This window comes from Oncorhynchus kisutch, linkage group LG11 (genome assembly GCF_002021735.2).
Source record: "Oncorhynchus kisutch isolate 150728-3 linkage group LG11, Okis_V2, whole genome shotgun sequence".
Lineage (NCBI taxonomy): Eukaryota > Metazoa > Chordata > Actinopteri > Salmoniformes > Salmonidae > Oncorhynchus > Oncorhynchus kisutch.
The window spans coordinates 20,901,577-20,926,113 of record NC_034184.2 but is presented as its reverse complement, the minus strand read 5'-3'; the positions used below and the strand labels follow the sequence as shown (position 1 = coordinate 20,926,113).

General features: G+C 41.5%; 3 protein-coding genes across 7 annotated transcripts in view; 1 reads left to right on the top strand and 2 right to left on the bottom strand.

The window, feature by feature from the left end:
• Positions 1–3,050: 3,050 nt before the first annotated feature.
• On the bottom strand, positions 3,051–9,377 carry hnrnph3 (heterogeneous nuclear ribonucleoprotein H3 (2H9)). 2 transcript variants are annotated; one of them, XM_020495519.2, is made up of 11 exons: positions 9,253–9,377; positions 8,473–8,571; positions 8,182–8,337; positions 6,343–6,486; positions 5,690–5,828; positions 4,883–5,067; positions 4,668–4,760; positions 4,445–4,578; positions 4,133–4,268; positions 3,968–4,024; positions 3,051–3,864 (listed from the first exon to the last, which is right to left on the bottom strand). In XM_020495519.2, the coding sequence occupies exons 2-11, from the start codon at positions 8,558–8,560 to the stop codon at positions 3,791–3,793; spliced, it is 1,206 nt and encodes a 401-aa protein (XP_020351108.1). In that variant the 5' UTR covers positions 8,561–8,571; positions 9,253–9,377; the 3' UTR covers positions 3,051–3,790. The 2 variants fall into 2 exon arrangements, with proteins under 2 accessions (XP_020351108.1, XP_031691298.1); XM_031835438.1 differs by lacking the exon at positions 9,253–9,377 and having other exon boundaries at positions 8,473–9,230.
• Positions 9,378–10,182: 805 nt separating this feature from the next.
• Positions 10,183–14,489, top strand: pbld (phenazine biosynthesis like protein domain containing). 2 transcript variants are annotated; one of them, XM_020495520.2, is made up of 9 exons: positions 10,183–11,408; positions 11,548–11,647; positions 11,892–11,990; positions 12,104–12,213; positions 12,339–12,368; positions 12,457–12,545; positions 12,659–12,834; positions 12,914–12,976; positions 13,325–14,489. In XM_020495520.2, exons 1-9 carry the CDS (start codon positions 11,325–11,327, stop codon positions 13,435–13,437), a joined length of 864 nt encoding a protein of 287 aa, XP_020351109.1. In that variant the 5' UTR covers positions 10,183–11,324; the 3' UTR covers positions 13,438–14,489. The 2 variants fall into 2 exon arrangements, 1 of the variants encoding a protein (XP_020351109.1); XR_004211591.1 differs by having other exon boundaries at positions 11,264–11,408; positions 12,914–13,152.
• dna2 (DNA replication helicase/nuclease 2) overlaps positions 14,392–24,537 on the bottom strand; it is a 30,469-nt gene continuing 20,323 nt past the window's right edge. For 2 of the 3 annotated variants that reach the window (XM_020495517.2, XM_020495518.2), the window contains 18 exons: positions 24,336–24,484; positions 23,510–23,641; positions 23,172–23,400; positions 22,927–23,044; positions 22,654–22,807; positions 22,352–22,546; positions 21,791–22,024; positions 20,227–20,343; positions 20,025–20,134; positions 19,761–19,870; positions 18,986–19,207; positions 18,268–18,461; positions 17,757–17,846; positions 17,393–17,600; positions 17,104–17,193; positions 16,392–16,574; positions 16,062–16,208; positions 14,392–14,718 (listed from right to left, as the gene is read on the bottom strand). In XM_020495517.2, the coding sequence (XP_020351106.1) occupies positions 14,665–14,718; positions 16,062–16,208; positions 16,392–16,574; positions 17,104–17,193; positions 17,393–17,600; positions 17,757–17,846; positions 18,268–18,461; positions 18,986–19,207; positions 19,761–19,870; positions 20,025–20,134; positions 20,227–20,343; positions 21,791–22,024; positions 22,352–22,546; positions 22,654–22,807; positions 22,927–23,044; positions 23,172–23,400; positions 23,510–23,641; positions 24,336–24,484 (2,736 nt within the window). In that variant the 3' untranslated portion in view covers positions 14,392–14,664. Of the gene's footprint in view, positions 14,719–16,061; positions 16,209–16,391; positions 16,575–17,103; positions 17,194–17,392; positions 17,601–17,756; positions 17,997–18,267; positions 18,462–18,985; positions 19,208–19,760; positions 19,871–20,024; positions 20,135–20,226; positions 20,344–21,790; positions 22,025–22,351; positions 22,547–22,653; positions 22,808–22,926; positions 23,045–23,171; positions 23,401–23,509; positions 23,642–24,335; positions 24,485–24,537 lie in introns of those variants that run through there. The other variant, XM_031835436.1, reaches the window with a different exon arrangement.

Sequence of the window (24,537 nt, the reverse complement as noted above, 5' to 3'; positions counted from 1 at the left end):
TCTTTTTTCAGACAGCGCTTTGCATTCTGGCCAAGGACTTGTCTCATCAGACCAATCTTTTGCCTTATGCTGTCTTTTACGTGCCTTTTTGCAAACTCCAGGTATACGGACATGTGCCTTGTTCTCAGGAGTGGCTTCCGTCTGGTCATGCTCCCATAAAGCCCAGATTGGTGAAGTGCTGTAGAGACTGGTTTCCCTTCTGGCAGGTTCCCATCTCAGCCAAGGTACTCTGTAGTTCTGTCTGGTCATTAAGTTCTTGGTCACCTCCTTGACCAAGGTCCTTCCTTCCCGGTTGCTCAGTTTGGTCGGACGGCCAGCTCTAGGCAGAGTTGGGTAGTTCCATTTTTATTTCTCCATTTCCCAATGATGGAGACCACTGTGCTTTTGGAAACTTTCAACACTCAAATTGTGTTATACCCCTCCCCAGATATGCCTCATCACAATTCTATTTCAGAGATCTACAGACAGTTATTTGGAATTCATGGTATAGTTTCTGTTCTGAAATGCACTATCAATTAAATTGGCCACAGGTGGACTCCAATCAAGTTGTGACATCCATGATCGGTCCCACTATTTGAGTGCATCTTATGAAGACTTCATAAGCACTGCATAAATGGGTCACAAATCTGTAACTGTATTTCATGCTCCATAAGATAAAAAATGTGAATATAAATAGATTGTCACAGTTATGCAACATTACAAATCTTTATAGAGCATGATATACAGTTATAGATGATTTGAGAAGCATCTATGTAGTGCTTATGAAACCAAAAGATGCACTTCAAATAAAGCGGGACTGGATGATCAAAGGAAAGTTAACGAACCTGAGCTCAATTTGGAGCATCATAGCAAAGGTGTGTGAATACTTCACAGTACCAGACAAAAGTTTAGACACATACCTACTCATTCCAGGGTTTTTATTTGTACTATTTTCTACATTGTAGAATAATACTGAAGACCAAACTATGAAAAAATGCATTTGGAATCATGCAACCAAGTGTTACACAAATCAAAAAATGTATTTTACGAGATTCTTCAAAGTAGACACCCTTTGCCTTGACAGCTTTGCACAATTTTGGCATGCTCTCAACAAGCTTCATGAGGTAGTCACCTGGAATGCATTAATTAACAGGTGTATGAAACTTGCTCTCATGAGGACCGCCACAGGAAAGGAAGACAAGAGTTACCTCTGCTGCAGAGGATAAGTTCATTAAAGTTACCAGCGTCAGAAATTGCAGCCCAATTTGGTGTTACTTGATGTGTCAAGTAACAGACATCTCAACATCACGCAGTCTCCTCTGAACAGTTGAATCAGGCCTTGATGGTCAAATTACTCCAAAGAAACCACTACTAAAGGACACCAATAAGAAGAAGAGACTTGCTTGGGCCAAGAAACACAAGCAATGGACATTAGATTGGTGGAAATCTGTCCTTCAGTCTGATGAGCCCAAATTTGAGATTTTTGGTTCCAACCGCCATGTCTTTGTGAGACGCAGAGTAGGTGAACGGATGTTCTCCACATGGAAACTGGAGGTGTGATGGCGCTTTGCTGGTGACATTGTCAGTGATTTTATTTAGAATTCAAGGCACACTTAACCAGCATGGCTACCACAGCATTCTGCAGCGATACACCATGCCATCTGGTTTGCGCTTAGTGGGACTATCATTTGTTTTTCAACAGGACAATGACGCAACACACCTCCAGTCTGTGTAAGGGCTATTTGACCAAGAAGAGTGACGGAGCACTGCATCGACCTCAACCCAATTGACTGGTTTGGGATCAGTTGGACCGCAGAGTGAAGGAAAAGCAGTCAACAAGTGCTCAGCATGTGTGAGAATTCCTTCAAGACTGTTGGAAAAGTATTCCAGGTGAAGCTCATTAAGAGAATGCCAAGAGTGGCTACTTTAACAAATCAAAATATATTTTAGATTCTTCAAACACTTTTGGTTCTTTCATAGTTTTGATGTCTTAACTATTATTCTACAATGTAAAAGTTGTAAAAAAAACGAACTCTTGAATGAGTAGGTGTCCAAACTTTTGACTGGTACTGTATGTAAAATAGATTTCTGCTAATTATTTTCAATGTGCAAAAATTTCTACAAATTATTTAACTTTATCATTATGTGGTAGATGGGTGAGAAATGTAAGCCATTTTGAATTCAGGCTGTACCACAAAGGAATAGTTTCTGAAGGCACTGTGCCACAAATGCCTCATTTGCTAAGTTCGCTGTATGAAACAGTGCTCTCCATTACTCAGCCTGTATGATCTTTAGCACAGTAAACTTTATCCCAATTCTAGCTTCAAGACAAATGCAATTTTTTAAAAACCTAGCGTGTTGATTTATTGGCACACTGAAACATGTTGCGCACCATAATTTAAAAACTGGGTAGTGCTAGAGTTCGTCAATAGTTACCACAGCAACTAAGTCAACCCCCACAATTCATCTTGGAAATATGATTATAAGAAGACCAAAAAGCAAATGTCCATGAATTTTTACAATATAATCATAATTGGCTATATCTGAATACTCCATCTTTATGCAACATTTTCAGGGGACCCGTTTTGGCTCATGAGCGCTACTTTCAAAACTACTGGCTGGAATTATAAAGAAATCTCTGTAGCATTAATAAATGATTTAGATATCAATAGCTGACATAGCTTGTAAATTCTAGGTAGATTTTCCATGAACATACCACCATTCCAGAGCATCAGTCACCTGAATAGGGCCTGCCACATACGCATCTTGAGCCTGGATCCATGTTTGTAAAAAGACCAAGGCAGGGAGAGCGCTGTCTAAATCTTCTCTTACACTTTGGACTCTTCTCTGAACCCCCTCTGCACTTTAACCCGTGCTAGCAATTACTTTCAAGTCTAAGGGCTAAATTCAATCAGATGGTGTCAGAGCTGTCAAATCCACATGCGGCACCGTACCACGGACAATGCGATTCTATGCAACGAAACCACCCGATTTTATAATCCCGCAGCCGCGCTATAAATTCATCCATCCTTGTTAAATTCAAAACACTCAAATTAAATCAGATGGTTGACGGTTGTCCGTCATGGGTATTTTTTGGTTGCCGAAGACTATGATCACTTGCCCGAAATAATAAAATGAACTATTTCGACAAACACATTGGGGAGGAATCAGAAAGACCAGACTAGAGGTCGACCGATTAAATCAGAATGGACGATTAATTAGGGCCGATTTCAAGTTTTCATAACAATCGGAAATCTGTATTTTTAGACACCGATTTTTTTTTTACACCTTTAATATTCTTTCTATCATCGATAGAGCCTACACTTCCATCGCCGTTTTCAACTTCTAACATGGTAGAGATGAGGGAATTGTTTGACACGAGCAGCTGTTCACCGATTAGTCAGCTCATACTGCAGTTACACATCTAAAACCGCCACCAAATCTGCTATGCAGATGTCGGCAAACACAGGTTTATGCTCGATCTGATTGAATCAAGCCGTAAAGCGTAGAAACATGCAGACAGAAGAGGGGAAATTAGCTAACAATAGTAGTAATTAACAAAAATATGCATTATAGCTAATGGTCTTGAAATGATCTTAAACTGAGACACAGAATTAAATATAAAATGTATTAAGTAAAATGTACAATAGTTGGTTAGCCTATGCAACTGCTCAAATATATACTTTTTATTCCACTCTTTGAGACTGGAAATATTTTAAGTAGGTACTTTTTCTGAACATGTGAAAACATTCAAATACAAAACAAATCTTCAAGACTTGAACGTTTGGTTTAGAATGGTGATTACTCCTGTTTAGAACATCCCCCTCAGTCCACTCCGTCTCAAGCCCATGCCTCCTGAGTTACCATAGAAACCGCCGCCGCGGCCTAAAACCAACCAGGAAATAAATTCAGAAATGGCATTAAACATAGACAACAATGTTTGAATCTGAGTGTTTTCTGAAATACAGGCAGGTGAGAAGAAACTTACCCATTTCAGATGCTCCACTAGCAGTTGAGTTTAAGAAGAGCTCAATGTATCGATGTTCTGCAGAACAAAAATAAATAAATCCCCTTTAAAAAAGGTTATATTTTATGGTTCATTTTGAAAGTGGGGTAATCATAACGGGGTAAAATGAAGTAGGGATCCACGTACGCATGTGATTCTTGTCCTTCGACATAGCTGAAACAGCATCTTCATGAGACCTAAACTCAACATCGGCCTCGCCTGTGGATTTCCCATTTGGTCCAAAGTCGATATGAACTCGCACAGGTGTCAATGGGGAGAAGAACTAAACCAAAAAGGCACACGCATACACACCAAAGAGTAAGGGGCTGCTCTGACCACCATGATTGTATAAATTCCAAGTTACATAATTGGACTGTCAATATTTACTTTAAAATGTGTTGACATCATTGGAAGGAGAAATGGGAGTGATTATGGGTACTAGAGAAATGTGATTCTTACATTGGCTATGTCTCCCTCAGTGGCACGGAAAGGCAGGCCCCTCATGTGTACAAAATGGCCACTATGGAAGCCGCTGTGGGAGCCGCTGTGGGAGCTATGATCACCTGCACCACCGTAGCCATGGCCACCTATAGCTGCAAGCCAAGCACAGAATACATTTTCCTGAGAAGGAAATGGAGGCACACCTTCAGTGTGACATTAAAAAGGAAAGAGCATATCTTACCTCTTCCTCTATCGCCCCTTATTCGGTCATCAAACATGCCATTGCCAAAACAGTAATTACTGAAGCCATTGTAGTTGTCAAAGCCGCCATAGCCTACGTGAACAGACACAAAGAATAGGGAATCAATGATCATCTTTTCAGACCATTGGCCATCCTCAATCCAGTCCATTCACAAACACTAAATTGACTTCACTAACGAAAACTATTGCACATACCCCCACTGTAGCCTCCTCCACGCATTTGGTCCAAAAGAGCACCCCCCCGTCCTGGACCAGGGAAGAACCCACCTCGCTCCATCATGGGCCTGTCGTAGGGACTGGGTCTCTGCCCCATCATCCTTCTGGGGAGCTCATAGTAAGCCCGGATCTCATTCCGGCTGCTCTTAAAGATTTCTATGTACCTGAATGGGTTTAAATGCAGGTGGGGTTATGACAAGAACACTACATGGGACAATAGCCATATGGAGAACATCAGCAGACAAAACATTGTGCATGATTTCATATGGGCAACTTTATCTAAGCCAAATAGTTGGGGTCAAACAGAAAGCTTTATTGTACATCTAGAGGGGCAAGGAATAATACAATATATTAATTTTAGCAATAGCAGTAACAATATGGCACAGCTTTCACATTATCTGCTAATATTACAGCAGGTTTTGACTTTGCACTTTCATCATGATGCAGTATTAGAAGGCACTCTGACATAAATAGCCTAGTTCCCACAATTCAGCTATTAACAGCTCTATGGTGGTACTGTCATACAATATCTATTGTACTGTCAAAGCTCTCAATTCTGCAGCACTGATCTTAATTCCCTTTTCCCCCATTGCACTGCTTGACAAATAAATTCAATGGAAGACAATGCCCAGATTAAGCATGGTAACTGTCCAAGTAACAAAAAATATATATTCAAAGTGTGATTTATGAATGATCATACCATCTTTAACTTATAGGAAAGATGCATGACCCCCCGCCCCATATTAGTCATAAAATTAATACCCAGCCCAGACTTTCCGTCCCCACCTGTGCCCTATTCTTTCCTTGTGTTTCCCCAGTGCCTTTTCTGCTATCTCCTTTGAGGCAAACTGCACGAAGGCTTCCCCTGTGCTCCTCCCCTGGTAGTCCATCGGCAATGTTATCCCATTTGGCACGATTTTCAACCCTTTAACCCAAGGACAAATAACCCCACAAGGGGAGACATGTTAAAAGCTGCAACATTCCCATATGTACAAAAGAAAAACCCTTTCCGCTTTTATTTGACTATTTCAATGTGATATCTCTTAGTATTAGACACACCAAAAGACCCAAGAACATACTGCTGAACTTTATTCATGAACACATTGACTTCATGTTATTCAAAGAACAGTAACATCAGACCAGCATCATGCCATCCAGAAGATGTGGTGACTTTGCATGTGGTTTTATAAACAGATATTTGTACATTTGTGTGCATGTATGTTATTGAACTATGAGAGATTGAATATCATGCTATACTAAGTCACCACATTCTTATAAAGCCAAATACGGATTTAATTATTTTGAATTGTATTTGCTTGTCATGCACTTACTTGAATGCCTGAAAACTCTAATCCAGCAATAGGCCTGTTTTTGCATTCATAGTTTAAGACATACACTTTGTTCATAGACACCTTACTAAAGCAACACTATGTATGTACCTGCAAAGAACTGCACTATCTCCTCCTTACTGCAGCCAAAAGGAAGTCCCCGGAGACGTATCATACACCCGCTGCAGCTGTCGTAGTCAGTAGGGCCGCTGCGTTTCAACACCCAGTCCATCTCGCTACGGTTTGACTTGAAAACTACAAGACCGGACAGGAACGGCAAGGATTGACATTAAAGGTCTGAAAGGTACTCGGTAGGTGGGCAAGTTTTGGAGCTTTTTTGGTTGTCCGTCATGGGTATTTTTTGGTTGCCGAAGACTATGATCACTTGCCCGAAATAATAAAATGAACTATTTCGACAAACACATTGGGGAGGAATCAGAAAGACCAGACTAGAGGTCGACCGATTAAATCAGAATGGACGATTAATTATGGCCGATTTCAAGTTTTCATAACAATCGGAAATCTGTATTTTTAGACACCGATTTTTTTTTTACACCTTTAATATTCTTTATTTAACTAGGCAAGTCAGCTAAGAACACATTTTATTTTCAATGACGGGCTAGGAACGGTGGGTTAACTGCCTCGTTCAGTGGCAGAACGACAGATTTTCACCTTGTCAGCTCGGGGATCCAATCTTGCAACCTTACAGTTAACTAGTCCAACGCAATAACGACCTGCCTCTCTCTCGTTGCACTCCACAAGGAGTTCCTGTTACGCGAATGCAGTAAGCCGAGGTAAGTTGCTAGCTAGTTAAACGTATCTTATAAAAAACAATCAATCATAATCACTAGTTAACTACACATGGTTGATGATATTACTAGATATTATCTAGCGTGTCCTGCGTTGCATATAATCTGACTGAGCATACAAGTATCTAAGTATCTGACTGAGCGGTGGTAGGCAGAAGCAGGCGCGTAAACATTCATTCAAACAGCACTTTCGTGCATTTTGCCAGCAGCTCTTCGTTGTGCGTCAAGCATTGCGCTGTTTATGACTTCAAGCCTATCAACTCCCGAGATGAGGCTGGTGTAACCGAAGCGAAATGGCTAGCTAGTTAGCGCGCGCTAATAGCGTTTCAAACATCACTCGCTCTGAGCCTTGGAGTGGTTGTTCCCCTTGCTCTGCATGGGTAACGATGCTTCGAGGGTGGCTGTTGTCGACGTGTTCCTGGTTCGAGCCCAGGGAGGAGCGAGGACAGGGACGGAAGTTATACTGTTACACTGGCAATTCTAAAGTGCATATAAGAACATCCAATAGTCAAAGGTTAATGAAATACAAATGGTATAGAGGGGAATAGTCCTATAACTACAACCTAAAACTTCTTACCTGGGAATATTGAAGACTCATGTTAAAAGGAACCACCAGCTCATGTTCTGAGCAAGGAACTTAAACATTAGCTTTCTTACATAGCACATATTGCACTTGTACTTTCTTCTCCAACACTTTGTTTTTGCATTATTTAAACCAAATTGAACACGTTTCATTATTTATTTGAGGCTAAATTGATTTTCTTGATGTACTATATTAAGTTAAAAGTGTTCATTCAGTATTGTTGTAATTGTCATTAATCAGTATCGGCTTTTTTGGTCCTCCAATAATCGGTACCGGTGTTGAAAAATGATAAATCGGTCGACCTCTAGACCAGACTACTGAAATACTTTTTATTTTGTTTATCATCAGTAAAATATAATAATAAATCACCTGCCCAAAAGGGCAACCTCTGAGCAGGCTCAACTTGCGCAACTGCTCAGGTCACTTGTCCTGGACAACCCTTCATGTCAATCCTTGAGCGGGCAACGTCAGTCATAATATACTGAATAACAACTAGCTGACTGATTGATAAGTCTAAATGTGACGACAGACAGATTAGAGATCTGTCAGACAAAATACCTTCAATATAGCGATGACCCATGTGTTTCCTATCCTTTGCTATGGCTTTTTTAAAATCCTCTGCTGATTTCAGCTCCACGAAAGCTTCTCCACTGGGCCTTCCTTCTTTGGAAAACGTGAAGCACACTCCATTCACTTTCCCGACGATGTTACAATCTGCAAGAGATACACAAGATTAACTTCATTTGAGCCTTCTTCATTGAGCCTTCATTCTTCCTGCCAGGTGCAAACAAACGATAAAGTGACTATTGAATGCCACCACTTTCAGTTTTATGAACGTGGCCTACTCACCAGAGAAGAACCCTGCCACCTCTTCCTGGGTGCAGGACCAAGGCAAGCCACGAATTCTCACCACATACCCATCATCATTCACAGACATAGTCTCTTCCTCTGGACCATGGTTAAAAAGGGCAATACAAGTCTTCATTAACGTTAGCAATATTGTGCATAAAACTTACAACCTTACTAAAGTACTAGCTAGGCCTACATGTGGAATTAGATTTCATGAGCTAGCTAACGTTAATTGTTAACTAGTTAAACCAGCTAATGTTAGTTGTTTGCCTCAAGGTCGATTGCATCTTCTTTGGACTTTGGCGAACCTCGCAATTATTGACTAGTTTAACTTAACTAGCTACAAGGTTACCGGTCTTGTCTTGTCTTGATAGTTAACGTTAGCTAGAATGAAATCAGAGAGATTCATTTCTCACTCAAGCGCTGTTAACTGGGTTCTGTCATTATAGATATCCTTGATAGTTTACTGACTCTGTGACTAAAACACCAATTTCCATAAACTATCCAGATGGATAATGGTATGTTTTCGACAATACATTATTAGCTATCTAGCTAGCCAGTCTTGTTCCGGAGTAGACGCTAAATAACGTTAGCTAGCTAGCCAACTCTTGCTAAGCTAGCTAGCTAGGACATCGCAACGGTCAAACGGTCTAGGTCAGAAAACAAAACTGTCCATCCAGTTCCGAAAATATATCCATTGCAAAGCGAACAAAAAAAACATTATATATTTCAATAGGAAGCCACAAAATGTTGGGAATAAAATGATAAAACGCGTCTTACAATTTATTTTCCCCGGTCTCAGTTCTTCTCAGGTGACAGGGAGTTCCGCAGCAGGTAATGTCGCGAGAACATAAAACATCTTCTACCAACAGCCGCCCTCTAGCAGTTTCTAAACGCAGAGGCGCAACATCGCGAGACTTCTGGGAACGCTTACCAAATTTACCCAAGGCCCAGATTCACAAAACGTTCTTAATTGCAATTTTCCCTTAACTATACACTTAAGAAGAAAGTTAAGCAAAGTTGCTATTCCTCAAAAAGGTTATTGGAAATGTTCTTATGTTTCTCCTTAAACAAAAAATTAAGAAGAAATTAGATTATTGAAAATAAAATTATTAATAAGAAAGCTAAACCCTTGTTTTAAGCAGGGCAGTCAGAATAAAAGCTCCTGAAAGCCATTGAACATGTTTAATTCATACAAACTTTATCTGGAAATATCACTATTGATTATTTTACACCCAAGAACATGTTTTAGAACAATAATCTCTGTAAGAAATATGCTAACATGATTGCCATTGCTAGAAAAATAGCTTGCTAAAACGGTTGCCTAGCAACAACCACATAACATTTGTAAGAAGATATTTGAGAAGTTCCTAAAAAAAAAATTCTATATTAAGATACTGTTGAGGAATTGCACTTACGAACTATTTTATTAACTTGTTTTTCTTAATAAGCTTCTTAAGTTTTTGCTGTAAGAAGTGTTTTGTGAATCTGGGCCCAGGTCGGGATTTGTAGTTTGAGAAGTCAATAAGAGATGTGAAAAAATATTAATTAGTTGTTACTTTTCACTAAATCTAAAGGCACAACCTAGATTCGAGCCAATGTCTTAAGTAGTTGAACATGTTATTACTCCAACCTCGTTAAAGCGACAAACTGCCATGTTTTCATTTTCGTCAAAAACAACTCTTGAATTGCACATGCGCAGTTCGGCGCGAGACGACCGTTGGACCCGAAGACGTGTTTTAAGGAATGTTATTTTTTTTATATAAACAAAATCAATACAAAAAGTACATGGGGGAACACAAGAATATAGAAATAATATAGAAAGGACAATTGGGCTAGGGGGTACAATATCACATTACACAAGGACCTTAAGGGACATACACACACTTAGACATAACATACATAACAGCTTTTTTGTTGGTAGAATATTTCATTGTCTTAAAATTTGGTTCAATTTATTTTGTAAGGTAAGAAAATGTTTTATTTGTAAATTTACATTTGTGAATATGACATTTGGCCAAAATAATAATAAAATTAATTACCTAGAATTGTTTCATATTGGCACTCCCCAGTAGGCGCAGTTCTCCATAGGAATTAATAGAATGCTACAGTATTTCAATTAGAATGTTTGAATGACAAATTTACATGTATTTAGGTATATGTTTGTTATAATGGGGACAGTACTTTTTCATATTTAATTTTTATGTTTAGGTCACAATATGTAAAAGTATGCATTAAGGTATCTGTAATAGAATACATGTGGCAAAAATGTATGTAGACATTAATAAATACATTTCTATAGCCTCCAAAATATATATATTTTTACAGCGGTGAGGGAGTGCCAAGATGGAGGCATGGTGGCTTTAATACAGTTACCCATCTAGTGTATATATAAATAATTGACGGCAAAGGCTGTTGAAGAATGGTGCGCACACGGTTTTGGGGAAATGTGTCTTTCAGTACAAACCTTCACATAACCTAGCAAATGTGGAATCAAACTGAACGCACCCCTGAAAAAATGAATAAAAATGAACCCAGGGCAGATGCGCACCGAGAGATGGCTACACCTGTCCGTTTCTATGAAATCAATTAAATATCGTATTCATCTGCACTACCTAAGAAGACAGACAAGAGCAATATTTCAAGGTGGGCCTACTCTATTGGGGAGATTGTCTAGCCAAGCCAGCACTATCAAGTGAGTGCAGGCGAAGGAAAGGAGAAAAGGAGAGGAAGCAATGGACTTTAGACTTTTGGGATGATACACCCACTGGTTAAAGTCCATTTGGAGGCGTGCAGCTGTTAAACTTCTGCACTTCTCACTGGGAAATCAGCACAGGCCACTCTAATAAGTAATGGAGATTCCAGTATTCATTGTTGATGCATTTACCAATTTACCTTTCAAAGGAAATCCTGCAGCAGTTTGTCCCCTTTTACATGCAAGTATACTTTCTTTATACATAATTACATCTTATTACATATTCTCATGTATTGCTGAATAATCAACTTTAGTATTTGCTTTAAGTTATCTAACGTAATCATGCAAAAAAAAACTGTTGACTGTTCTCAACCAAACAGGAATTGCAGGATGATATGTACCAGAAAATTGCTGCTGAGATGAACCTGTCAGAGACTGCCTTCATCATAAGGCTAAATTCAAAAGATGACTTCAGCTCAGGTATCTTTTTCGAGACATTCTGAAATAGAGTTGAAACTGTACTCTTATTTCTGTGCAGAAGTTTTCCAAATCTGCCATCTGGTGGTACTCTATTTTATTGCAATTAACCAAGAGGGGGTGATTGATGCCAATGAGAATGAGAGTATATGGGACTCAGGAAAGAAAAGGTAAATCAACTCATCACAGCATCCTGAGATTACTGACATGGGAACTTGTATGTATTTTGGTATGTGTTGTATTGAAGGAGCACGCTTCCGTTTGCGTTGGTTCAGCCCCACCAATGAGGTTCCTCTGTGTGGACATGCCACCCTAGCTTCAGCTGCTGTACTGTTTTACAAAAAAAGTAAGAATGACTGTCACATAATACAGTATCTCACATGTAAGCAAGTGAATGGCAACTAGTACAAACATATAGTGCAATTCAATTGTTTCTATCCCACAATTCCCTTCCTAAAGAAAATGTCAACGCAACAGTGGTATTTGAGACTTTGAGTGGAGAGCTGTATGTGCAACAACAGGGGGAATCTATAGTGATGGATTTCCCTCTGAATAAACCTACTCCGCTGGTAGGTGATGAAATCAATGTGGCACATTCATGTTCAACATATATATACACTGTACATGTTATAAGTTTTGCATAAAAGCCTTTGCAAATTAATGTAACTTCCGAATTTAAACTTCATATCCACAGGGTCTCAATGAATTTAAAGACATAGTTAATGTAAGTGCATCATCCTTCTTACCACTGTTTCTATAATTTATGGTGAAGAATTAAGATCATGTCCATCAGTCTGAATATGTATGCGCAGGCTGCTGTGGGAGACCAGCCGGTTCGAGAAGTGTGCCTCTGTGGCACCACCAAAAAGCTAATGGTGCGCCTTGCTGACACTTGTGACAGGTAAAAAAAAAAAAAGTACACACTTTACTTTATACATTATCACTGGTGCTGGGAAACAGGATGGAATGGCAAACTTCACTTGAAAGGGATTGAAAGTGACTGTTTGGTTTTAGGTCAGTGCTCACATCCCTGCAGCCAGACCCAGCAGTTCTTCTCCGTGTAAACACTGGAGGAAGGGTTAGGGGTCTGATTGTCACCATGATTGGAGCCCCTGGCTGTCAGCCTGGCTATGACTTCTACTCCAGAAACTTCTCCCCCTGGTTTGGGATTCCTGAGGACCCTGTGACTGGTAAGTACAGCGGACATTGGCAAGTCTTTTCTGTAGTCTTTTAGAAAGTTTAATTTGGTTTGTTTTTACATCATTGCAGGCTCTGCACATACTGTCCTTGCAGGCTACTGGTCTGAGAAACTGGGCAAGAAAAAGATGCTGGGTGGGTAACAGTGGAGGCTGCTAAGGGGAGGACGGCTCATGACAACAGCTGGAACCGCACAAATGGAATGGCATCAAACACGTGGAAACCATGTGATTGATACCATTCCACTTACTCTGCTCCAGCCATTACCACAAGCACGTTCTCCCCAATTAAGGTGCCACCAACTTTCTGCGGTGGGTAATGTAAACAGCATTGCAACATGTAGTTCAAATTCCATTGCACAGAACCCAATCAATTTACAGATATTGATGGACAGGTACATCTAGAGTAAAATAAATCCAATAAATAAATAATGTAAACATCATTCAAAGAACTACCACACTGCATTCTCCTCCTGTGTGACAGCCTATCAGTGCTCCAGTCGTGGTGGGGAGTTGGAGCTGGAACTACGGGATGATGGCAGACTGAATATCGCTGGCCAGGCTGTAACCGTCCTGCAAGGGATTCTAACTGTGTAGAGGCTATACTGTTCACGTCGACCTAGCCAAATAATCTGTAGACCTAGCTGTGGCTACAGATTATTTGAGTTTGAGATTAACAATTTGATACAATGGAATAGTCATTTAACAGATGCTCTTATCCAGAGCGATTTACAGGTTTGGGTTAAGTGCCATGCCAAGGGCACAGGCAGACTTTTCACCAAGTTGGCTCAGGATTCGAACCAGCGACTTTTCAGTTACTGGCCCAACGGTCTTTAACCGCTAGTCTACCTGCCGCTCTAGTGAACACTCAGCATACAATCCTCACCATTTGTATTTGGACAGTAATCTTAACTTAAAATCTAGGCTCTATAGCCCAGCATTTTGGATTCGAGATCAAGTTTTGAGTAGGAGGCGAGAATACAGAATGTCACTTAATGTGTGTGTATTTTCATACATATTGGTTGCAACACTATATACACAGAGCGTTGCCATTCTTAAAATGACTTATTTTGGTGTTCAAACTTTTGTTCATGTTTTATCTAAAGTCTGGCACTGCAACATAAGCATGAGGAAGTATATTTCTGGTTAGGGTAAATTTCTGAAAACCAAGTGAAATCGCAAAAAAAAGAAAGTGTCTGTAACCTCCTGTTCTCTACATATGACCCCATGTCTGGACTCCAAAATGCAGATTTGGTTCCAATAAAGAAAACTTCTCATTTAATAAGACAAAAGCCCTTCATGAACCATGTCCCCCCATTTTAAGTCAGAATTAGAATTTATGCTTCATTTTCCAAATACATATGGCGAGGACTGTATTTCAACAGTCTGGAATTTTACTGACAGGGACACAAGGGAAACAAATGTACAACACTTAAAATGATTTATTCATAGAAATTTTCAAAAAAAGTAAAAGCTTGACAATCAGCACTGGCTCAGAAACAAGACTAATGACCAATCTTAATCTAACGGAGGTCTGTGAGGCAATGTCTGAGCAATTGCTACAGAGCAGATTTAGTGTAAATGGTGCCTGTACTTCAACTTTCGAATGGTCACATTCTGTTGTAATAAAAATCATTAAAACAATAACACCAAACATAGCTGCCATGGATTCTTGTTAAAACATTAATTAAAAAATATATAGCAATAGTATGCAACTATTTCAAGTAATCAATATTGAGGAATCGATACATTGCTTGATCAGTCTAAAGGCTGATTTCCAGATGGTGAGTGGAGGAAAGGCAATGTTCTACCTCAGATGTCCCGTCACAGGTGCATGGTGGGTAATACCTCATGGGCTGCTGGAGGGAGCTGGAAGACGTGGGCCAGTTAAGACAAACACCCTGAGTGGATTGAACAGTAATCATTATCAATCATCAAACAACAACTTAAACCTGTAAAACATTGTTTAAACCTGTAAAACACTGATGTCTACTGCCATTGGCCTGGGGGATAGGTTTATGACAGTCATAAATACCTCTTCCCTCCCTTCTCTCTATACCCTACTGAGGTTACATTTGCAAAACCCTTGGTTAACAGAGATTCTGGGAACATCAGAAGGTGGGGGGAAATTAACTATATTCTGGTAATCCGACCAATGGAACATATGCAGTGGTACTTAATGAATGATGACATTCTCATCAATGATCAGATGACAAACTCTATAGTGGAAAGTCTACACATCAGTTATCGGATTCACATGGAATTGTTGTTCAATTTAAATGTTTGAATATGAAATTATTCGTGATGGGGTGAGATTTGGGTTTTCATAAGATGGGGCTCTGGTCAATCAGTGGCCCCTGTGAAGGGACATGGGCTATAAAACTTTTCAAACACGCCCTCCTCTCCCTTCTTATATAGGCCCTTGATGACAATGTAATCTCCTCTTCCGAGGATGTTGGACGACGGTCCTATGTCAGAATGGTTCAGATAATAACTACAGAACAAAGCCAACATCAGCGTGAGCTTTGGTTGCGAATGGTATGAACTTTGAACTCTTATTCACTACAGAAGTGATACCTCCTAGCCGTTGAGATAGCAACAGCAGATGCAACGAGGGTTAGGAAGGAACAGAGAGTATCCCGTCTATCACCCAACGACGTTACTACAACGTATCCAATTGACAACCAGAGACATTCTTCAAAGGACTCGGTTTGGCAACACGGCCTTCCATCTACCACCAACCTACCGAAGCGCAGCTCAGAGTAAATATTTATTGCATTTTCCTTTTCCAAATGGGCGGCAATTTAGAATGCATCAGATACTGTATTTACGATAGCACAGCTTCTCCCTGTGTCCCTCAGTCTTCCCGCTCTTTCACTCAAACCCAGCCCTTTTCCTTTGTGTAACAAGCGGTCATATCTGTTCCGCCCGCTAGGGACGTTTTCCTTTATGACGTAATTTGTAATCAGGATAACAGCTCTATAAATATTATTTTGTGGTGCCCGACTCTCTAGTTAATTACATTTACATGATTAGCTCAATCAGGTAATATTAATTACGGATAAAAAAAAATATATAGAATAGCATGTCATATCATTTAATCTGGCATAGCCAAAGACACGACACTATACAACAAACATTATAGCACCTCCACAGCATCCATTCACCACTGTATTTCTCTCAGCCATGGTTAAGGCCATACTGGGCAGTGTAAAGGATATCATGCTCTCCTGTGTGAGGTGGTTGAGGAGTTTTTCCAGGGGGGCGTAGCGGCGCAGGGTGGGGGCCGAGCCCACCATGAGGAGCTTGTGTTTAGCTCTCGTGATGGCCACGTTCAGCCTCCTCCAGTCCTTCAGCAGCTCACCCAGCTGGCAACAGACGAGGTCTCACACAGATCAAAAATGTCATGACACATACAATATGTCCAATTTATATACAAATAACTAATGTTGAAATTTGCAGAGAATCTATTTTAACTATCCATCCAAAATTGAGGTACTTTGACAAAGGTCAAGATCTCAAGAGACATGGTCGGTTTAAGGTCAACTCACATTGCCTTCTGGGTGACTCCTGACAAAGGAAACGATGATGACGCTCTTGTCGCGGCCCTGGTACTTGTCCACAGTGTTGACCTCCACAGTGCTGAAGGCTGGCCCGGCTAGTAGGCATGAGATGACCTTCAGTTGTTGTCTGTAGGGAGCAATGACCCCGATGTCACTGGCCCTGCACCCAGCCTAGTAGAACACAAGGGTATAATTAAGCAATAAGGCCCGAGGGGGTGTGGTATATGGCCAACGTACCACAGCTAAGGACTGTTCTTATCCACAACATAACACAGAGTGCTAGGACACAGCCCTTACCGTGGTATAATGGCCATTTATATCACAAATCCGAGGTGCCTTATTGCCATTATAAATTGGTTACCAACGTAATTAGAGCGGTAAAAATAAATGTTTGGTCATACCCATGGTATACGGTTTAATATAACATGGCTTTCAGACAATCAGCATTCAGGGCTCGAACCACCCAGTTAATAACAGGTTAGTTAGTGTAGTACTACCTCTACATGTATCAATGCAGAGCAATCACAAAACAGAGCACTGAGTGACATTTTGAACCAAAGGGGTGGGGGGGAACAAAGACAGTTCTGCTGTTCTAACACAGTACAGTACATACAATCTCTGTCATTGCTGTGAGTCCAAGTAAATCGGATTAATTAATTGAAATTTGTGCATTTCATTTGACTTTCATTGAAGCTCCCACCTTCAATAGCAGACTGACTATGCCGTGCACCAGAGCAGCTTCTGTCTGGTTGCTGATTCCCCGCTGGTCAACCGTCTCCAGGGCTGGAACCTGTCAGTCAGAGCAGCAGTGAGGCACTCAAAGAAGAGGCATGCATATACAGGTCGAATAACATACAAAGGTCCAACAACACCGTTACACACGTCAAACAAGCCACACTTAAATGCTTATTTAGTTTTGTGGCATCATGTAAAATATAGTAATCAAAATAAAGAGTATTGTAAGAATAATATTGGCGCAAGAGACTGACCTGGGTGGTGTCCAGGAAGCAGACAGGGTTGAGAGGCTCCAGAGCTGCCTGGACCCAAGCCAGGTCCTCCGGGCGGCCCAGACTCAGCTCCAGCTCCCTCTGGACAGAGCCCTGGGAGGGCAGGGTCAGCATGGCGCTGGCCGTTCTCTCTGAGCCACACTCCAGCCTCCCTCCGTACATCAGAGTGTTACTTAGGGACATGATTTTACTGTGGAGGCCACCATGAAATTAGTGTAAAAACGTTGGGTGTGACGAAAGGAAACAGTAACCATTGAGAAAAATAGATAAACAATAGAAAAACAAATTGATGCTGAAATAAATGTTTGAAATAGTTGACATGATTTTGTTAGGAAGAATAACCCACCTATTCATCCTGTACTGGACGTTCAGCTGGACTACAGCCTCACTTTTACGCTCGAGACGCTTGAATAGACTCTCGTCCATACCCAACAACCTGATGACGACTTGAAACATTAGAAATGGAGAGGAAACTCTACTCGAAGAGTCCACACTCTTATTGTATGTTTGGTTTCATCGATCCTGAGAGGTGGGGTCGGTGGTGGTTGTAGGGATGTGTCTACTAGGGCTGGGAATTGCCAGGGACCTCAGGATATGATATTATAACGATATGTTGCCGTTAGAATCACAATACATATTGCGATTCGATACTGTGATTTTTCCATGTCATGGAAATAAAACAAATTGTGCTGAAAACAAATTGTCGCCCTATTTAAAAAGATGGAGAACAAGCTATGAAGGGCAAATATTTGCATTTTGGTGAAGCTAGAGCAAAAATAATATTGCAATCTTGTCAAAACGATAACATCCCGGTGTAACTTTATACATTTTTGACCCCATCACTAGAATCTACTCACCTAGCCTCTCTGTTCTGGACAATGGGGGGCAGCTGTTGGTGGTCCCCCACCAGGACAAAGCGCTGGGCATAGAACAGGGGCCCAAGGCACACTGGCTGACTGATCTGGGACGCCTCGTCCACAATGCAAAAGTCAAAACGACGACGGGAGAAAATGGGGTGTTTTACACCCATGCACGTGGTGGCCACCACCAGCTATGGAGAGATGGGAGGGGTTATTACATAAAAGTTTTTGTATGATAACTGTAGTCTCTCAATGGTTGTGTTCTGCCATCTTGTGAGAGTCCATTTGAACAATTGTAGATCATGCAATAGGGCTGTGGCAGTCATAAAATTGTCAGCAGGTGATTGCCTTTCTAGGGAGTTTTTCCTAGCCACCGTGCTTCTACACCTGCATTGCTTGCTGTTTGGGGTTTTAGGCTGGGTTTCTGTACAGCACTTTGAGATATCAGCTGATGTAAGAAGGGCAATAGAAATACATTTGATTTGAAATAAAATAGATTAAAATGCAGTAGAGCTTGGAGAAGCCTAATTACCATGACAAAACGGGTCAAGCGGAATTTGACTGCCGTCATAACTCGTGACCACCAGTGTGGCGGTAATATGGTCAACATAACAGTCCTAATCATGGAACTGCTCTTCCTTAGCCTGGGTTAAGTGCAGTTGGGTGGCAGAGCATCGCTCTAAGTGGCCCCTTTCCCTCAGTTTAGCCCACTCACCTCCTTGTTGTAAAGATTCTCCAGCTCAGGGAGTGTGTGGATGCCGTTGGGCCGACACCTCTCCTCTGTGTAGGCCAGGATGTCTGGGTGGACCTTCTGAGCCCGGCCCAGACGCAGGAAGCCCACCTTGAACCTCCGGAGCTTTAGCAGGATGTTGTCCACAGCAGAGTGGGTGTAGCTGGTCAGCAGCACACTGAAGCCACATGCATGGAGAATACGCACCTGAGTAAGGACAGAGAGGAAGGAGACTCAACAACCATTCCAATGTTGATCACATTCACACATAAATTGGTCACAGAGAGTGTGTTCGTAAATTGTGCAGAATGTGCAGAAAAACGGATTAATTTACAAACGCTCAACACCCCTTGAATATGGCCGGTGTCATTAAACGTTGGCAAAAAAAATAGTAATTAAATTGTTGCCAGCAGCACAGTTAATGCCACCAATGCTCTGGATAACATGAACAGCCTAATCAGCTCGTCTAGGGTGAGTAAAATGGTCAGTGAGGTGTTCCCTCATTTGTGTCTGGAATTAGCTAGCAAGCTATCCAACGTTAGCCAGTTACCTTGGGTGCTTGACTACCGTTGTGAGGTCAGAACGCTCGGGTCAACCATACTCCTCGGGCAGAGTGCGCTCTGAACGCTCCGAGCTTAACGCTCTGAATTTACAAATGGACAATGTGACAACACTGAGCACACTGGCACTCCAGATTGAATTGACAAAATACACCCAGAGTATCTAAGTAGAACAGGGAAATGACAAACACTGCTCTTACCAGTGTGCATATAGTGGTGGTTTTCCCAGTGCCAGGCATCCCAACTATGAGCGTATAATCTTTGGAGAGCAAAACCTTCTTCATGGCCTGTTTCTGAGGTTTGTTGAGCCCTGAGACAGAGATGAAACACAAAGTTAGTGTTATAGTTCACTGGAGAGCTTTGCAATTAAGTTAGCAAATAAATAAAATGTTAATATAAAAAGGTAATAACTAAAGTGAGACAAAGGAGAGCGGGGAACAGGGGTGACCAATCAGGGGACACACCTTTCAGAATGTTGGCGACTGTGTCCTTAGCTTCCCTGGGCAACACACTGCTAAGGTTGTCAATGAACTGAGGAGGGTGGAAATCCACTATCAGCTCCCTTAGTCTTTCACTGCAAAGGGGGAGGTGGAGCCATGAGTTAATACCTACTATTAGAGGTATGAGGTAAGTTGCTTCCATTTCAGGCAGTAGTACTGAACAGACCTTGAAGGAGACCTTTTCATCATCTTGGAGAGGTTGACCAGATGGGTGCTCAATCCCATTACCCCTTCGTCCTGGTCCAGTCGGAACACAACATCAGAGGAACACTTCGAAAGGTCCCTATGGAGATGAGGGGAACAGCTTCAACTTCAGATGAATACACATACAAATAGCAACAAAAAAAGAGCTAAAACTGATATATATATATATATACACACACACACACACACACACACACACACTACCAGTCAAAAGTTTGGACACCTACCCATTCAAGGGTTTTCCTTTATTTTTTACATCGTAGAATAATAGTGAAGACATCGAAACTATGAACATGTATGGAATCATGTAGCAACGGAAAAAAGTGTTAAACATTTGAGGTTCTTCAGAGTAGCCACGCTTTGCCTTGGATGACAGCTTTGCACACGCTTATCATTCTCTCAACCAGCTTCACCTGGAATGCTTTTCTAACCGTCTTGAAGGAGTTCCCACACACGCTGAGCACCTGTTGGCTTCTTTTCCTTAACTCTGCATTCCAACTCATCCCAAACCATCTCAATTGGGTTGAAGTCAGGTGATTGTGGAGGCCAGGTCATCTGATGCAGCACTCATCACTTTTCTCCTTGATCAAATAGCCCTTACACAGCCTGGAGGTGTGTTTTGGGTCATTGTCCTGTTGAAAAACAAATTATAGTCCCACTAAGCGCAAACCAGATGAGATGGCGTATCGCTGCAGAATACTGTGGTAACCATGCTGGTCAAGTGTGCCTTGAATTCTAAATAAAATCACTGACAATGTCACCAGCAAAGCGCCATCACACCTCCACAGTTTCACAGTGTGAACCACCCTTGCGGAGATCTGTTCACCTACTCTGCGTCTCACAAAGACATGGTGGTTGGAACCAAAAATCTCAAATTTAGACTCATCAGACCAAAGGACAGATTTCCAACGGTCTAATGTTCATTGCTCGTGTTTCTTGGCCCAAGCAAGTCTCTTCTTCTTATTGGTGACCTTTAGTCGTGGTTTCTTTGGAGTAATTCGACCATCACGGCCTGATTCACACAAGTTCTTAATTTTCTGGTTTGACTGACCCTCCATGTCTTAAAGTAAGGATGGACTGTAATTTCTCTTTGCTTATTTGAGCTGTTCTTGACATAATATGGACTTGGTCTTTTACCAAATAGGGCCATCTTCTGTATACCACCCCTACGAAGACATGGATGTCGATTAAGGCAGTCCCCCGCACCTCTGAGTGGCACCACCTCACCACTGGCACCACCTCACCAGTGTGCAAAGCTGTCATCAAAGCATGGCTACTTTGAAGAACCTAAAATATAAATATGTTTGATTTGTTTAACACTTTTGGTTACTACATGATTCCATAAGTGTAATTTTATAGTTTTGATGTCTTTATTATTATTCTACAATGTAGAAAATAGTAAAAAGAAAAACCCTGGAATGAGGTGGTGTCCAAACTTTTGACTGGTTCTGTATATAGAAACTCACTAAACCTCTCATTCCCAGATTACCATCGTGTTTTGAAAGACATTGATACTGCCATCTTACCGATCCAGGGAGCAGCTTACTGCAGTGCTGCTCACGTCTGTGATGTATCCAGCTGCCACACCAATTAGCTGCAAATCATGGTCGCTCACCACAACTCTGTCGCCAACAATCAAGCCCGTCACACCCTGTTCCCCACCACGACGGCGCTCAAAACGGTGGATATACACACCGTCTGACTGGTTCTTCACTGGGCCAATCAGCTGCATGTTTCCCATACACCCCCCACTCTTCTCCCTGGACACCAAAAACCAATTAGACCACCAAATCACCGGCAAAAGCTTGAGGACCACCATTAGGGGAGTTGCGGAATCTTTTAGCATAAAAAGTCTTTGCATTCAAATTTAGAGTACATTTTGTCAGTGAATGTAACAGATTGAAGACCAATTATTACAGATATAAATTGTTCAACAAACATCCATTGTGAAAACTCATGTAATGTTTTCAAACAATTATAGCCCACCCCCCCAACACTATATCAGCTCACATATGTCACTGTCAATGTTCACAGTTCTGTAAGTCACATTATGTAAACCATATCTGATACATAGATTTCTTCCAGACCTCTCTTGGGCAGACTGCAGCCAGATGTTGTGCCGGCCTCCCTTCCTCTCCATGGTGTGGGTCTCCAGGGCACAGAGGAGCAGCCAGTGGCTGAAGTAGAGCAGGTGTGCCTCTGTCAGGTGCTCACTCTCCTGCTGCACCAACAACTGCTGTGACTCACTGGAGTAGTAGTCTGGAGCCCTGCTCTCAATGGCCCTGTGCGTGCACACACACACACCAGCTGATTTTTTAGGGCATGAAGTTGCTGTTGTCCTGAATCTTCTATCAGCATATAAGTAGTTCACTCTGGAAGGCAGTTGTACCTGTCATAGAGAGCACAGTTCCTGATCTGGGGACACCACTTGCAGGCCTGTCTGTCTGTGATGATCCCTGGTAGAGGTGCCATCCGTGTCTTGCCTTCCTTCTCCATACTATTGCCAACGTGATGCGCCAGGGTGTTCCTTAATTTCAACAGCTCTGAGAGAGAGATAGAACATGAGTCAACTATGAGGTCCTGTCTCAAAAGAAATGAATAAAAACTATGTTCCCCATGGAAAATAAAATTCCAAACACATATTTTTGTGGTCAGGGCTTACCTCTTCTGTCCATGTGGTTCCCGACTATAGGATGCAGGTTGCCAGTCTTCAGGTAGAGCAGGAATCCTGCCTCTGCATCACTGCGTCTCTCTAAGCTCATCAGAGTGTAAAGGATGACCTGGACAATAACAAGAGTTTTTATTGGTTTGAGCACTGTTGCAGTCATAACGCATGGATGGTTCATGGAGCTCAATATTTGCTATCTGACTACCAGACTGTGCGTGTTTGTTCCACTGGTGTAGTACCTGGCTGCGGTGTTCAATGGAGTTCGACTCTTTGCCAGTCTTCAGCTCCAAAGGCATTACCCTGTTGAGTGGAGGCCTGCCCTTGCGATGAATACGCACCCCTGCTGTCACGTCAATTTTACCCTTCAGGCCGAAACGTGGTGACCAAATGTTTTCCTCGATGTCCACAAAATCTGTGACAGCAATGCTGCATGCGGAGTCCTGCCAGCTCAGTGCCCCATCACTTGGCCTGTGGGTGGGGACGACCAACATTTTTTAAACTGCCAGTCTTAAGATTTTTTAAGATATAGAATGGAGAATCAAATTAGTTAGGGGTGGGGTGAGTTGGTACTACTCACAATTTGAGAGTTAACAGTTTCTTGCCTGCCTGTGGAGAGGTGTGAAGGTAATCTCTGGCCCATTCTGTCAGTGCAGGCAGGTACTCCCAAATCTCCTGCTTCATGTCCTCCTGAGTCAGTTTCAGGGTGTACCTATGAGGAGGATTGAGAAGAATTACAATAAAACCCAGACTTAAAGCTGCAAAATGTAACTTTTTGGGTCACCCACAATTCAATGTGAATTTGGTAGGATTATAGATCTGTCATCCTCATTGAAAGCAAGATTAACATGTGGTAAATCTGTTCAATGAGCGCTTTATGTATGCATCCCATGCTTAAGTTAAGTTTTTGTGTCTTTTACTTTCGGTTTTTGGTCACCAGCTTCAAAACAAGAGAAAATACAATATTTTTCACAGCAGTTTAGATGGTACAATGATTCTCTACACTGTACTTGCTTGTTTAGAATTTTAACAACCAAAGCAATTTCTGCATATTGCACCTTTAAAGAGATACTTTGAATTTTGAAGCCCTTTTTCTACTTCCCCAGAGTCAGATGAAATCATGGAGACCATTTATCTGACTTTGTGTGCAGTTTGAAGGAAGTTGCTAACTAGTGTTAGCGCAATGACTACAAGTCTATGCTATCTACTAGCATGCTAATACTAGTTAGCAACATCCTTCAAACTACACAGAGTCAGATAAATGGTCTACATGAGTTCATCTGACTCAGGGGAAGTAGATAAAGGGCTTCTTTGGCAAAATCCTGAAATATCCCTTTAACATTTCCTAAGAAACTCCCAATGTCAATGTATGATGGCATTGTATGGTATAGTATAATGACTCTTACATGTCTCCCAGGTAGTTGGGGCTGAGCAGGGCTTGGTTGGCCAGCAGTTGCAGCCTTTCCATAGAGAAGTCTCCAGACATTGCAGCTTTCTGGAAGATGTCATGAACTATCGTACCGTTCAGCATCTGTTTGGAGCCTCCGTCGAAACACTAAGACAAAGGTGAGGATTACATATCATTACAATAAGTTCTTCAATCAATTC